The 16,394-nt window shown below is 36.6% G+C and overlaps 2 protein-coding genes across 2 annotated transcripts; one reads left to right on the top strand and one right to left on the bottom strand.

The window, feature by feature from the left end:
• The first annotated feature begins 2,360 nt into the window (after positions 1 to 2,360).
• LOC121802822 (cyclin-D5-3-like) lies at positions 2,361 to 4,552 on the top strand. Its single transcript, XM_042202524.1, has 5 exons — positions 2,361 to 2,733; positions 2,856 to 2,942; positions 3,019 to 3,310; positions 3,391 to 3,527; positions 3,610 to 4,552. Exons 1-5 carry the CDS (start codon positions 2,500 to 2,502, stop codon positions 3,826 to 3,828), a joined length of 969 nt encoding a protein of 322 aa, XP_042058458.1. The 5' UTR covers positions 2,361 to 2,499; the 3' UTR covers positions 3,829 to 4,552.
• Positions 4,553 to 9,733: 5,181 nt separating this feature from the next.
• Positions 9,734 to 11,269, bottom strand: LOC121802314 (probable strigolactone esterase DAD2). The gene is made up of 2 exons (XM_042201950.1): positions 10,607 to 11,269; positions 9,734 to 10,417 (listed from the first exon to the last, which is right to left on the bottom strand). The coding sequence occupies exons 1-2, from the start codon at positions 10,975 to 10,977 to the stop codon at positions 9,988 to 9,990; spliced, it is 801 nt and encodes a 266-aa protein (XP_042057884.1). The 5' UTR covers positions 10,978 to 11,269; the 3' UTR covers positions 9,734 to 9,987.
• Positions 11,270 to 16,394: the final 5,125 nt, after the last annotated feature.

The raw sequence follows: 16,394 nt of genomic DNA, 5'->3' as shown, positions 1-16,394 counted from the left end.
TCACCCTTAATTATATTAGTAGTACTCCACTATTTTATGTTTTTAGAAAAATGAAAAGCTAGAGGCTCGTCATCACAAGTGTGGTCGGTCAAAATGTTCGATTTCAAATTTCCACAATCTTTGGATTCACAACTTTGCCTAATCTCAAGAGATAGACGTTTCCCTAAAAAAATAGTTCAACGCAATTTCATAATATTGACTTATTGAGATTGACTTGCTAATTCAACCACTTTTCAAAAAGACATCGAGGTGATTTAATTTCCTTTTCTAACTTGAATTATAGTACTATTTTTTTATAACTGTTGTTGAGTTTCGTTGTTTCTAAGAATTAAAACACATCAGAAGTTTATTCTCATTAATTTCCTATTAGATATACACACGAAATACGAATTAAATTACTGTACATGGTAGTATATAACAAATTAATTAGAGGATAGAATGTGAAGAAGGGGACAAAATGACATTTTCATTCTAAAAAAGCAAAACTACCTCCCTGTCATGAATTTTGTAAAGATAAGAATCAGAAAATATGATTAGCTTATTTGTACTTCACTCTATCTATAAAAAAACATGTCTTTAAAATATGATTTAAATAGAAAAATCTAAATTTTACAAAAAAAATCCATAACAAGGAGTACAAATTAAAGAACCAGCTTCAGACATCATTGAAATAAGACTACATGCATGATATCATTAAGCATCAAGGCTTGTAATGTTTATTCATAATTTATGAGTGAAAATGGGTACTCAATTTAAGTTGGACTTATAAATTTTTATTTAATACTATATATAATAATAGGCTAGAGAATCCAGAAAAATAATTTAACTACTCTGCTTATGAATATGAAGTGACGCCATGATGGCCCAGCCCATGTTCTTCTTTACAGTATTATTGAATCCTAAGTTAATAATCCACAACCCAATCAAATAATGACACGTATACTCTTTGTATTAAAACGAGATAAATTCTAAAATATACCATATCAATCATTAAAAAATATAATTAAAACTATTACTCCCAATGTCTTGTGTTTTTTTTTCCTAATATCCCGAATATATTGTTTTCATAAATAAAAATAATATACTCCATTCACTTTATTATTAATATCATAGAAATTTTAAGCACATTTATTATCAAAATTTAAAAGTGATAGGAGTATAAAATGACGTAAATAATAGTACTATAAGATTATTAAAATCATAAAATGTCATGTTACATGAGACTATTCAAACAAGCAAATAGACCATGATCACGAGACGGGGAAGATTAAAACTATATTTTTTAAAACCATTCACTACTATATTTATCGTATACTCCCTATGTCCTAAAGAAATAAATTAGTTTTACTATTTTGTGTCATCTCCCAAAATTTGACAAAGTCTAAAAAAGTTTTCAAACAAACAATAATCTTACGCATTATTTATAACGCGAGTCTCACAATCCACAAATATTACTTCCACTAACTTTTCCTTCTCTCTCATTTTTTTTTCACATATCTATCTTACATTTACTAATTATACATTAAAATTCACGTCATTTACAAGTTTGTCTATTTTTTTAGGACGAATGGAGTACTACATTTTAGTAGATCAAATAAATTTGAACTTATCGTATTATTTTCCTCCAAATGATCAAATCCAATGCATTGCATTGCAAATCTAGACTATGATTTACCATACACATATACGATTAATTCGACCATATTTTTTCTTTGAAATAGTATTAAATCGGAAAACTGAATTATTAAAAACGAGCAATATCAACTGAACAAGTTAAGAGCTTGCCAAAAAAAAAAGAAGTTAAGAGTTCGCCCTACAAGTCCACGTGGCCCAGCACTATTGGTACACGCTGGAATGAGCCACCAAGTATTACTATGAGCTCAATTTTAACTAGAAAATAAAAAAACTAAAACATCTCCCATTCCCCCACTTACCACCACCACCTCTCCACAATCCCTTAACTAATTTGAAGCCCAAGATTGCTTGTGGAATTAGCAAACTTATATTTATATACTATCATAATGCATAAAATAATAATGCTAATTATGGAGTTCTCTTCATTGCATATATTACTTGTTTTTCACATATTTTTCAATTCCAACATTTATACCTTAGTTGGCTTGTAGACTTGCTATCAATGGTTTATTGTACCTAGTTAGAGTATATTACAGTATAATGTAATAGTAAAATTTCATTTTGATTAAGTGGTGGACCACAATAAATATGTCTATAATAAAGAGATACAGGATTGAAACCTAACTTTCTCACCCCTAAATCGAAAAAATAAATTAACAAAAAAAGAAAAAATAAATATATGGTTATATCTTCTCATCACATGCCTAATTAGAAGACACGACCACCATTATCAAATACCCGCGTGTTTTGGCGGCACAAATCTCTCCCACTCCATTTCATACATATCACCACAATAGATTCTTTCCAACTCTTGCATAGATTGAGTAAGAGGAAAATTAAACACACACAAGAGAAATACTAGTAATGGAGAGTAGCTCTCAATCTATGTTCTCTCCTAGTAGTCTCCTCTGTGGAGAGGATTTGGGATGTTTAGATTCTGAAGATGAAGAAGAAATTGTAGTTGATGAAAACGATGATGCTTACATTCAAACTCTTCTTGACAGAGAAATCGAAGTTGATCGGCGCGAAATGGAAGATCTTTTCCAGTATTCTTGGATTCAAAGGGCTCGTTTGGAAGGGATTGATTACATTCTCAGGGTTTGTACCCAAACCTGGTTTTTTGTAAAGATTGAATCTTTTTTGGGCATTTGTTTTTATGCAGAGATTCTTGCAATGTGTTTGATTTTGTTGATTGAATATTTTGTTACTTTTTTATGCAGAAATGGGAAGTTCTTGGATTTGGAGTACAAACTGCCTATGCATCAGTTACATTTCTTGATAGATTTCTCTCAAGAAGATCTGTTGATGTAAGTTGAGTGATTTTTGGCATAAAAAAATTGATCATGCAGCCATCATTTTCATGAATTTTTTTTATGAAAATAGGCAGAGCAATCTTGGGCCATAAGGCTTTTGTCCATGGTTTGTCTATCACTGGCTGCCAAAGTGGAGGAAATTAGGGTGCCTGCATTGTCAGAGTTTTGTGTTGAAGATTACAATTTTGAGAGCAGTGTGATAATGAGGATGGAGCTTTTGGTGTTGAAGGCATTAGGATGGAAAATGGGATCCCTAACCCCTTTCAATTTCACCTCATTCTTTGCAAGAAAGTTTTTTGATAAATCTCCACCAAAAGACTGGTTTTCAAGAATTGTGGAAGCCATTTTGAGCTCAGTGAGAGGTAAGTATCTTTTCCCCCTTTTCTTGAAAGTTGGGTTTACTTTTAGGATCTGTTTGATTGATCTTGGATTTTGAATGCAGATGCAAAAATAATGTGTCATGGGCCATCTGTGATAGCAGCAGCTGCCACATTGTTTGTATTGGATCAAGAATTGACAAAAGAAGCATTGGAACTTAAAATTGGTTGCTTAACAACAGCTTCTCACTCTTTCAATATTGTGAGTCATTATAATCTTGCAGATTTTGATGGATTTCTTTACATCAGATTTGGTTAGTGGAATGAGATTTATAATCTTGTAGGAGAGCATCATTTCCTGCTACAACTCTTTCCAAGAAATGGAGATTGAGAGATTGAATCGAAGCAAAGCCATTGAATCTCCTGTTTTATCCCCTGCCCAATTACAAACATATGGAAGTTCCTCTGCAAATTCCGCGAAGCGGAAGCGGCTTGTGTTCAACCAGATTGATGAAAAGTCCTCCAATGTGGATGAGATGAAGAAGCCAAAGACTGAAAGCTGAAAGCAAACATCACCAGTTTTCTTGGGTGAGAATTATGCTTATAAAGATACTTGGCCTAATGAGCATGCTAATTTTCTTGTTTCTGTATGAATTTTGGAGTTGATTGGACACAAAGTAGAAAGAGCAAGCAGAAATATATTCTTTTGGGAAAAGAAAAAAAATAAGCAATAAAAGTTTGGCAAGAGAACATGAAAAGGTCTGAAAGCTCAGCTGTGATAAGGAGAGGGAAAAAGCAAAGGAAATGAAGCCCAGAAAGATTACTTTCACACAAGTTTAACAAGTCTTTTTTTGTTGAAAATCCAATTTGTTTGATTGATTATTTTTAACTACATATTTCTGTTTACATAGCTCATAATAGCCACATGCAGCCCTAGATTTTAGAGGGTGTGCTATTTTTTTTTAAGTTTTTGAAAAGGTGAAGAAAAAAAGTGTGACTGAAGAAGAGGGCTGTCTGCTGTCTCTTTGATTTGATACACTTGTGTTGCAAGAATTCCCATCACAAATGAAGTTTTGCATAAAGATTGAGAGCCTTTTTTTTTCTTGCCCATATTGTGTTGAGGAATGAGGGGACCTCAGATTTTGCTTTGTGAGAGAAGGTTGTAAATCTCTCTATTTGATGGAACTCTTCATGTTTTGCTTATGTCCCATGAGGATTGTACTCTTAGCATGGTATTGCTGTACTTTACTTTCTTTCCAACCAAGAATGTTTCTTCTGTGTGTGTTTGTGGTTTGGCTATCCTACTTTCAAAAGGGTCCACTTAGTTATTCACTTGAATTATGAAACTTAAAAGGATGCTAGTGCTACACCATTATCTACTTCAATTATGAAATTTCAAAATTTAAGATTGATCTGTATTCTACTATGCTATGTGGTCTAGTTGTGAAGCGTAAAATTGAATGCTATTGTAGTAGTATTAATATTAATAGGAAGGCCAAACTGTACAGTATTTCAGTACAATGATAGCATACTATTAATATAAATTAGGATGCCATATGAAATTAAGAATTTGTATTTGGCTTGGTTAGCTTGGTTAGGGATAGTTAGAAGGAAATTAAGAGTTTGTTATAACATGGTAGAAATTGATATTAAAATACATTTTGTACTAAAAAATGTATTTGATGATAAAATACATATTGGACTATAGGTTTCTCGGCCCAAATTCGTTGATTTCGAAATGTATTATGACTATTTCTAAAACTCTGAAACAAGTTGTATATGATTTCTTTGGGCATGAACGTGACGATATTGGAATTTAGAATTATTAAATTTTTTAGTGAAAGATTAAAGCCCAAGTTCAAAATGACAATAAGGCTCGGGCCGAGGGACTTCACTCAGAGGACAAATGGGTGAAGCCGCATAATTGTGTACTAAAATGCAATATAAATGTTGTGTTTGAGGCATTGGCGGATCTAGGGGCAAGGGGGGGGGGGTTGTCCCCTCCGTGCGGTTAATTTCCCTTTATTAGGACGTAAAATTACCATGTCCGCTTCCTCCGTTTGCTTCCGGCGTCGGCCCGAACAATGAAAAAAATAGCCACGTCCACACTAAATCAAGCTAATACTATATATTCCCCCCCTTCCGTTTTCGGATTCTGGAGCCACCATTGGTTTGAGGGTCAAATTAATGTTGGATGTTGTGTGGTTGTTCGAGATTTTGAAGGCACAGTGGTGGCGGTGATGTGTGGTTAGGTGGGGAGATTGGTTGTCCGAACTATGGACGTGCTCCTTAGCTTGAGAGAGGTGTTGAGTTGGGTCAAAAGGAAGGGATCGAAAGAGATAGATTTGAGATGGATGCTCAGACGGTAGTATGCAGAAAGATGAATCTATATATATTTGGTGTAGTAGTGGCAAAGTGTCATCAACTTGAAAGAGGTTTTTAGATCATCTACGAGGTTTGTAAGGCAATCGGTGAATCCTGTAGATTACACGCTTGCTCGGGGCTTTAAGTTTTATAGTTAATAGCAAGTATTGGTTGAATTGCATTTCAATTTTTATTAGTGGTGTATCATTTTAGACTTGTTTAAATAAAACACTATGTTTAGTGTAAAAAAATTTGAGGCCGTGAAATTTGAATTAAAATTATTATTATGAATTCCAAATCTAATGTTGATAAATACTTAAATATATACTCCCTCCGTCCCCTAATAGGAGTCGCTCTTTGACCGGGCACGAGTTTTAAGAAATGTAGAGAAAAGTTGGTTGAAAAAGTTAGTGGAATGTGAGACTCACATTTTTATATTAGTTTTATACTCCCTCCGTCCCCTAATAGGAGTCGTTGTTTGACCGGGCACGAGTTTTAAGAAATGTAAAGAAAAGTTGGTTGAAAAAGTAAGTGGAACGTGGGACCCACTTTTTTATATTGATTTTATAATAAAATGTTAGTGGAGAGAGTTAGTGTAATGTGGGACCTACTACCATTTATGGTAAAAATGAAGAGTGACTCTTAATGGGGGACGGCCCAAAAAGGAAATTAGCGACTCTTATTCGGGGACGGAGGGAGTAATTAATAATGCTCTCAATTCTATATAATTTATAAATGACATGTGTTTTAATATGCAATTGATAATTATGAATTCCAAATCTAATGTAGTATATTCTATATTGATTACTGCTTATGTCCATAAAAAATAGACAAAGTTATAAATAATACGGATTTTAATGCGCAATTGATAAAGTAAGAGAGGATGAGGAAAAAAGTGATTAAAGTAGTATTAGTGGATTGTGAGATCCATATTTAGAAATTAGAATAATTTGTGTGGTTAGTATTTATTTAAAATTTTCCATATTTTGAATTAGTGCAATTTTGATGGAAACTTCAAAATGGTATAATTAGCCTATCTTTTATGGACGGAACTAGTACTAAAATTAAGCATGCAACACACAACCTCTTCAACTTGAGCATTTTATAATGCATCTTAATCTTTAGAGCATAGTTAACGCCGCAGGCCGGTTCACACCTGGGTCCCGGCCCGCGGCCTCGCGCGTTGGAGGAGGATGATTCGTGGCCTGAGCCGCGCCTGGGGACTGTGGAGCAGCCCAAGACCGCGCCCCGTTGCATCCCGGCCCGGCGTTATGGGGTGTTCAGGCCGGACCCAAACCACCTAATATTTTTTTAATTCGATTTTTGGCTTATTTATATCCCATTTCTTCAACATTCTTCCACCAATTTCTCACTTCTATCCTCTATTAATTTCAATATTTCTCATTTTTTTATAAATTTTATTTTCTAGGACTTGTAATTTTTAGATTCTAAGGTTTGTAATTTTTATTTTCTAGGGTCTGTAATCTTTTATTTTCGACCGAACAATGAATTTTTAAGAGTAAAATAGTTTGTAGTTGTGAATAGTGCAATTTAATAATTGGGGCCTAGATGAGACTGTAGGATTGTAGGAGTTGTGGTCTGAGCCTAAAAATTAGAGGAATGATGACATGGAGGACTTAAGGCGTGAATCCAGGCCAGGGTTAAGCATTAGTAACGGGGACGGATGTCCCGGCGAACACCAAAAAACACCTCCTTCCACGTCGTAAGGACATCCCACAGCACTGCCACGTCATAAGGACATCCCACTGCACAATAGCGGACATCTCCTAGGACATCCCTACGGACAAACACAATAATACAAATTCACAAATTAACTATTACAGAATTAAAATTTCGACACGAATACGGGAAAAATGAAACCATTTTATTTAAAAAAAACATACATATTTAAATTTAAAAAAATACATAGTTCATAAAAAAACCATCTCAAACAAAAAAACGATTCAAACGAATTACATGTTACGCCTTGATTCCAACAAAGCATACATACGTTAGAGTTTTTTTTAAAAATCGTATATGTAGAGTTTGCAACGAGCCGTATATATAGAGTTTAAAAAAAATCGAAAATCGGGACGTCTGTCGTGGCACCGCAATAGCGGACATCACGGCGGACGTCGGCAAACGGCCGCGGATAACTTAAATCGCAACAAAAAGGTAAACCAGATACCATGCGGCGACGTTTCCTTTCTCATGGAAATAATTATTCTTTTAGAGCATGAATAATGCTATGGGCCGGGCCGCAAATCGCGAGTCCCGGCCCGTCCCACGCGTTAGACGGACGAGCGGCACGGCCTGGGCCGGTCCCGGGGCCGCATTCCCGGCCTGGTGACCGTCCCGCGGCCCGGCCTGGGACGGGGTTACGCGGCTCGGGACGTGACGCAACGCTGCCCTGCCCAGGGTTATTTGTGTTCGGGCTGGGCCGCAACCGATTTTTATTATTTTTTTTAAATTTAAATTTTTTTTATAAATACTACTCCATTTTCATACACATTCAACTTCACATTCAACTTCAAATCTCTTCCTATAATTCGAAAAAATGCCTCATCGTCAAAGAATATTCAAAGATCAAATGTCCCGGGTGTTAGCAGAGGCGCTACCAGCAATCCAAGAAGAAATCAACAACGAAGTTGAACGCTACCAAGCTGCTATTCAAGCTTGGAACGAACAACAAACCCGGGTGCCACGTACCCGGATGTATATTCACCGAGACCGTGAACAAGCTGCCTTGTGGCTTTTCACTGATTATTTCTCTAGAGATCCGCGATGGAGTGATCATATGTTCCGTCGGCGGTTCCGGATGCGGAGGCATTGTTCCTACGCATCGTCAATGCAGTTGTAGCTCATGACATGTATTTCAGCCAAACTACCGATGTTGTGGGCAGGCAAAGTGTATCGACGTTGCAGAAATGCACGTATGCCATTCGTCAACTCGCTTACGGAACTACATCAGATATGTTCGATGAGTATCTCCATGTAAGCGAGCCTACTGGACGGGAGTGTCTCGCTAGATTCTGTCGGGCAGTCATCGAAGCATTCAAGGATACGTACTTGAGAAAGCTAACGACCGACGACGTTAGGAAGTTGGTCGACATGCACGAGCGGGCCCACGGCTTCCCGGGGATGCTTGGAAGCATCAACTGTATGCACTGGCAGTGGAAGAATTGTCCAACGACTTGGAGAGGACAATACACTAGCGGGCACAAGGGCACACATCCCACGATTGTGTTGGAGGCCGTTGCCGATTGCAGATTGTGGATCTGGCATGCCTACTTTGGTGTCGCAGGGTCCAACAACGACCTCAATGTGTTGAACGAGTCTCCATCGTTCAACGACTTGTGTGCCGGGCGAGCACCGAACGTAGAGTTCACGGCCAACCAGCGTCGGTATAGTATGGGGTATTATCTGGCAGACGGGATCTACCCTCGATGGCCCGTGTTCGTGAAGACTATCACAGCTCCGACAACCGATCGGAGGGCAATGTTTGCCCAAAGGCAAGAGGCGGCTCAGAAAGATGTCGAGCGTGCATTCAGAGTCCTCCAAGCACGGTGGGCTATCGTGAAGGGAGCGGCCCGTGGTTGGCAGCGGTCACACATCGCCGACATCATGTATGCATGTATCATAATGCATAACATAATCGTTGAGGACGAGCAAGATAACGTCACTTTGTAGAGCGATGATCCGCTCGCCAGCACCGGGAGTGACTACGTTGTCACCGAGCCGCCCGTGCACGGCCCGTTCAGTTGCGATGCGCTAAGAGGAACAACACACTCGCCTCCAAGCCGATCTAATCGAAGAAATTTGGACTCGCACCAACGTTTTCCAGCATTGACGATATTTTATTTTATTTTATTTTATTTTCAGTTTTAAAATTTCTATGTTGTAATTTTGCAGTATTCGGCAAAATTAAATTTTCCTTGTTATAAATTTCCGGCATTTTTTATTTTACGTTTAAAATAGGTTGAAGTTGTGAATAATGTAATTTATTAGTTGCGGAACGAGTTGCGGCCTGCAGGGTTAGAGGAGTTGAGGCCTGGACCGCAACTGTAGAAGAATAGTGATGTGAAGGGGACTTGAGGCCGGAAATGAGGACGAGGTTATTCATGCCCTTAAGCTCACAAACACATAAAAAAGAGAGTAAAAGAAAACATTAAGAAGCGAAGGAAAAGGAAAAGGAAAAAGAAAAAGAAAAAGAAAACAAGCAACCACTATCCAATCACGTGACAATCACATGGGTATTCTAAATCCTTATCCAAAAGAAAACATCCCCTTAATTTAGAGTCCACAATTATTCGCCAACTGTCCCTCATTTATTCCTCCGGATTTTCACGCCACCCGTATTATCTAGGCAGCGCTCGCCGGAGCTCCTGCGCGAGCAGATTGGGGGCGGACAGGTGGGGCAGGTGCCCTTCGATGTTGAGCATGTGCACCGTGCTCCGACCTCCGAGGTGATTCTTCACGTACGACGCTACCGACGCCGGCACCGACACGTCCTTCGCCGTCTGGATTATGGAGCACGGCACCCTCACCAGCCCTAGCACGCCGCGGAGGTCGCTGTTGAACACGGTTCTCGACACGAACAGAGTTATGTCCGGCCTCATGTTGAACAGCGTCCGGCTGAACTCCCTCACCGCCTCCGGCACGTCCGCCCCCACCGCCAGCGGCGCGAATCCGTTCACCCAAGCCTCGTAGTTCGCCTCCATCGCCGAGAACACCTGCTCGATCTCCCCCTGCTCGAATCCCCCGTGGTAATTGTGATCGTTTAGAAATCTGCAGAAATTCAACCAGTTACTCCGATTTTTGCGGAATTGTTTTTTTTAATTAGGTATCTGCAGAAATTGAACCAGTTACCATCTAGGTATCGGGAATTTTTTGAAATTAGGTCGTCTGCAGAAGTTGAATTTCCAAAATTTGGGGAAAAATTATGAAATTAGGTTTTGTGAATATGAGAGATTTGACCTAGGGGAGAAGCCGACGAGGACGAGCTTGTTGAAGAGCTGGGGGCGTTTGATGGAGGCGAGGATTCCGATGGTGGCGGAGACGGAGTGGCCGACGTAGGTGCAGCGGTCGATGCGGAGGGCATCGAGGATGCAGAGGAGGTCGTCGACGTAGGCGTCGAGGGAGGTGTAGCGGCGGAAGTCGAAGTAATCGGGGTTGACGGTGCCGGCGCAGACGAGATCGAAGAGAACTATCCTGTGATCGTGGCGGAAGAAAGGGATAATGCGCTGCCACGCCGATTGATCGGTGCCGAAGCCGTGGGCGAGGACGAGGATCTTCTCGCCGGAGCCCACCACTCGCACGTTCAACGCCTCCAGTAGACTATGCCCCATCGCCAAAAAAAGAAAATTAAAAAAAATGATTTGATAATTTAGTTTTGGTAGTTGAAATATGCAAAATATTTGAAAAAGATATTGGTTTTTGTGGAGTGTGGAAGTGGGTATTTATATTAGGGTGAAAGCTAACTAATATCTATGCATCTCATTTTCTCTTTCTTCACTTCATTGGATGAGTTTTTCATTTAATTTTTTTAGTATAGTAAAGTGAGGTGTGACAGACAGCTGAATCTAGAATGTGCATTTTTTTGTGGTCACCAAGTTATATTTTTTCTGATGTAGACTTTATACTAGGAGTTTTGGACCCCATTCACTTATATAAATATTAGTAATATAAATACACACATTAAAAGCAAAGCGAAGGGTCCATACCACATTCGTTACCAGACAAAAGTGAATGGAAACAATAGTTGGCCTCGGTCTGTTTCATAGACTAGTCAGTCTAGAGGAGTGGTGAAATTTTGCGCACCATTTAGATTGGTTAAAAAATTTGAAAATATGAATTATATTTATAAAATTACTTTTTTATTATCATATTGAATAATTTTTTTATTTAAATATTTTTAATATTAATAAATATAACACCTATTTCGATTTTATTAGTTTTTTTTTATATTTAATAATATTAATAATTTTGAATTTTGGGTAGTTTAAGGATTTTTGTGACAGGTACATATTATATTTTCTTAATCGGTTCATGCTAGGCGAAAATCCTATCTAATATTCGAATGCATACTCCTATAAGATTTGGTGAGGACGGAGGAACTACTAAGTTTTTTATTAAACAAGGCACAACTTAAAGTGCCAATGAATCACAATTTAGTTGGTATGACATTCCTTCTTTTTGGCACGAGTTTTAAGAATGTTAAGAAAAGTGAGTGGAAGAAAGTTAGTGGAATAAGAGTCCACTTGTATATATTAATTTTAAATGATATGTGATTGAAATGAGTTAGTGGAATGTGGGGTCTCTTTATTATTTACTGTAATTATGAACCGAGACTCCTATTCGTGAACGGGACCAAAATGGAAAAACGGGACTCCTTTTCGCAGACGGAGGGAGTACAAATGACTACCTAACACAGGTAGTGGGAACTGAGAGATGCAACATGCAAAACCTGTGTTCGACTCCCACTCATTGCCCTTATTATTTTTTCTTTGTCATAGTCTCATACAGTTTTCACTACCCACTTATAGCGCATAGCATTTTTTCTTTGCCATGGCTATTTTTTAAGTAACTTGTACTATAGTATTATTATTTCTTGGATTTTCATTTATGTTTTTTAACACACTAGCAGATTTTTTCATAGCTAGATAAATTCCTGTATTAATTCATTTGTTTACTAATTAAATCATTCTTCTGATTTTCATAGTTAATTCATTATTTAATAATTACAAATTTATTTATGTTATTTCTAGTAATTTAATTTGTGTAATAGTATCTGTTTGCTTTCCTATTTGAGTAAATATTACTCCCTCCGTCCGCCATTAGGACTCCCGGTCACTTTTGCGCACTCGTTTATAAAAATGATAATAAATAGTTAAAGTGGAAAAATGGTAAAGTAAGAGAGAGAACAATATTAAGAAGAGTCTTTTTAACATTATTCTCCCTCTTACTTTACCATTTCTCCACTTTAACTATTTATTATCATTTTTATAAAACGAGTTCCTAAAAGTGATTGGGACTCCTAATGACGAACAGAGGGAGTAGTATTATTGTATGATCACAAAGGAACGTTCTTTATAAAATAGTACTCTTAGCTCCATAAATTTGCATATATATATATATATATATATATATATAGGGATGTATTCATTTCCTTTTTGTATCTTTTGTTCTTTGTTCTTTTTAATCTCAGCCCCACGATTTTGTCATCCGACGGTTAGATTGGTGCCACGTGTCATTTAATAATGCAGATTTTCAGTTGAATAATGCACACCGACTAATAATGCACCATTATTGTGTAATAATGCTGATTTTCAGTTGAATAATGCACACCGACTAATAATGCATCATTATAGTGTAATAATGCAGATCATCTGGACCGTTGATGAATGAGATCTAACGACCCATATTAAGAAGAATAAAAGATCTAAGGGATGAATAGGAGAATAACGCTCCCCTATATATATATATATAGAGAGAGAGAGAGAGAGTTGTGATCAAATACAAACTCTCATTTATCATGCAAACTACAAACTGCAATCACACACCATCTTTGTATCTAATCTACGACTGGTAAGGGGTTACTAAGTCAATGTCACCGGGTAGTTCAATTTATGTCAGCGGGGGGTGTATATGGAAATCGTTTTGTGCCAGCAGTTACATACATCCTCATTTAACTCCAATCTGGTATAATCATAACTAGAATTATTTGTAACCGTTCCTAGGCGTGATCACACCATGATGACTCCCTAATTTATCTCCATTCTCCCAAACCACCATTAGTATCATTTTTTGAAAAGTGATTACATTACTCATTCAGCCACAAAACATAATATATCTTAATTATTCAATATTGCAATATAAACTTCGATCTACTGTTGAAAGTCATATCCCAAATCTTCTCCGGCGTGCTTTTTAGTGTTCTTCTCCGGCATAAGGTCAACGTCCTCGTTTGTGTGGAAATGGAAATGTCTTACGAAGCTCAAGGTAGATTCTCTATCGTGTGTACAGTATTCTGCCAATTTGGTCGTTGACATTCCGTGATGACATTCTTGGAGAAGTCAAAATGCGCAAAAATCGAGTAGTCAACTGGCTTTAATTGTATATTATTTCAATGTCAACTGATTTCAATGCGTGATAAATGAGAGGTGCGATGAATAGCCGATATTATTGGGATTGCTTAATCTAAACGGATTTTGTGATTTCAGCTTATAATTTTTCTTGCTTGTGATTTCAGCTTAATCTACACGGATTTTGTGATTTCAGCTTATAATTTTATCACGCAATCCCTACATTTCAATGTCAACTGGCTTTAATTGTATATTATTTCAATGTCAACGCCATATTTTACATATAATTTCATGTTCTCTATCGTGTGTACAGAGGTAACGTCAAAATCGAGAAGTCCTCCGAAGCTGAGCTGCCTTACAACATTTTTCTGCCTTTCGTTCAGAGACTTCAGAATGCGCAAAAAAAAAAGAGTAGTTCTCTTGATCCTTAACTGAGGTCTCTTGGTTTGTGCAGGGACGCCCCCCACAGATTTCCGCTTCCCACTTGACTCACCATCGGCTATAGCTTTTCCTTTTGCTAGACGTCTCGCTGATCAAGTTGCAACCATCAATAAGTTAAGTCAATGACAAAAAACAAAAAAAATAAATATGTCCATAACACATTCTGCCGCTCATAGGCAAACTTTCACTCGGGCATGAAAACACATACAACAAAACTAGAAATGTTATTGTGAATATGCAACTTGAAATGTCAAAAAATATCTACGAGAGCACCCACAAAGGATTAATGCGAGCACCCACAGAAATGTCAACGAGTACTGTCAATTATAGCACAAAATAGAAGATTTATTTCATATTATTTCAATGTCAACGCCATCTAACATCATATTGTACATATGATTTCAATGTCAACACCATATAATTTCAATGTAAACACCATATTATTTCAATGTCAACAAAATTGAAATAAAAATGTCAACAATAGATTATTTCAAGGTCAAGAGCATATTATTTCAAGGTCAAAATGGACGATTTAATTCATATTATTTCAATGCCAATGCCATCTTACATCATATTTTACATATAATTTCAATGTCAACACCATATAATTTCATATTATTTCAATGTCAACGCCATCTAACATCATATTGTACATATGATTTCAATGTCAACACCATATAATTTCAATGTCAACACCATATAATTTCTATGTCAACAACATATAATTTCAATGTCACCAGCATATTATTTCAATGTCAACAACAGATTATTTCAAGGTCAACACCATATAATTTCAATGTCAACACCATATATTTTAATTGATAACAACATATTATTTCAATGTCAAAAATATATTACTTCAATGTCAACACAATATAATTTCAATGTCAACAACATATAATTTCAATGTCAACGCCATATTATTTCAAAAAAATGAAGAAAAAATTACACAACAATGTGATTTCAAAACCAACCCTAGAACACAAGAAAAAATAATAGGGCGGGGGTTGGCTAGGTGATTCATGCGGAATTCTCAACAAAACAAACAAAAAAACAAACTATAAAGCGAAAATCCGTGTGGGCTTATGGTTTCTCAATAGAACGAACTTAAATCCGTGTGGTTAATTGCACTAAAATAAAACAGACTTAAAGGTCTAATAGTGACATTCACACACTATTCATACAACCCATGGTTACAGGATGTCAACAGAGTTCAATGTATCGACTTTTAATCTAAACAAAAGAACGGCGCATGCAATTGACTGAATAAATCTACAAAAACCCAATTAATACAAAATGTCACCCGCTCACCTCGCAGAACTCATGTCAACGCGATCCTTGAAGAACGGCGATTGCGTGGAGTATAGATTTGAAATGGTGGAATGGAGGAAATTGGAGAGGTGAGACGTGTTTAATGGGTGGGGCGTTGAACATGCTTAATTGATGGAATGGAAGAGAGAGGGGAAGACGTGGTAAATGAGAGGTGAAATGAATAGCCGATATTATTGGGATTGCTTAATCTAAACGGATTTTGTGATTTCAGCTTATAATTTTTGTCCCAAAAGTAACCCTTGGTGACCGATTTTATAAGCTGTGTTGACATGTGTAGAGACCATAAATTACAATCGTTGATTAAATATACTTAATGGATGAGATTATAGTTTGCATAGTTTGTATCTTAGGGAGTTTGTATATTATCATGACCCATATATATATATATATATATATATCATAAAAGGCGTGTGATCAAATGCTAACTTTTTACAGTAATAACTAATAACTAAATATCAATTTTGTATGTTAAAAATATCAACACAAAGACATAAATTTATCAGTCATTCTTGTGTTGATAAATTATGTCTTTGTATTGATATTTAAATTTACATGTTGTATTGATATAATTATGTCTTTGCGTTGATAATTTTAATACACATAATTGAAAGTTATTAGTTATTACTATAAATTAGTTAGCACACTAACGCAACCCTATCATATAATAGTAGTAAATTTAACTATTACCAAATTTAACTATTACCTCCTCATATTTCAATACGACGCTATCAATATATGTATCTTTAATTTATGTTATTCATTCTTAATTTTTTCTCTCATTATCCATTTCTACTTCAGCTATGTACCATTTAAGTTGCAATTGTTTTTACTGTAGTTGACAATGAAAATATACAACAATTGTTAATACTCCATCCATCCGCGAATAGGAGTCTCATTTTTTCATTTTG

The sequence above is a fragment of the Salvia splendens genome, chromosome 5, assembly GCF_004379255.2.
Source record: "Salvia splendens isolate huo1 chromosome 5, SspV2, whole genome shotgun sequence".
In the NCBI taxonomy this organism is placed as follows: Eukaryota; Viridiplantae; Streptophyta; class Magnoliopsida; order Lamiales; family Lamiaceae; genus Salvia; species Salvia splendens.
This window is presented reverse-complemented; position numbering and strand designations above follow the sequence as displayed.

Bases quoted from the DNA above. Each gene is read 5' to 3' on its own strand.
- LOC121802822 (XM_042202524.1), top strand. From the start codon at position 2,500: ATGGAGAGTAGCTCTCAATCTATGTTCTCTCCTAGTAGTCTCCTCTGT. The intron at 2,734-2,855 runs GTTTGTACCCAA...TTTTTTATGCAG, and splicing joins GGATTGATTACATTCTCAGG to AAATGGGAAGTTCTTGGATT. The intron at 3,528-3,609 runs GTGAGTCATTAT...ATAATCTTGTAG, and splicing joins CTTCTCACTCTTTCAATATT to GAGAGCATCATTTCCTGCTA.
- LOC121802314 (XM_042201950.1), bottom strand. From the start codon at position 10,977: ATGGGGCATAGTCTACTGGAGGCGTTGAACGTGCGAGTGGTGGGCTCC. The intron at 10,418-10,606 runs GTCAAATCTCTC...GAATTTCTGCAG, and splicing joins CTCGTCGGCTTCTCCCCTAG to ATTTCTAAACGATCACAATT.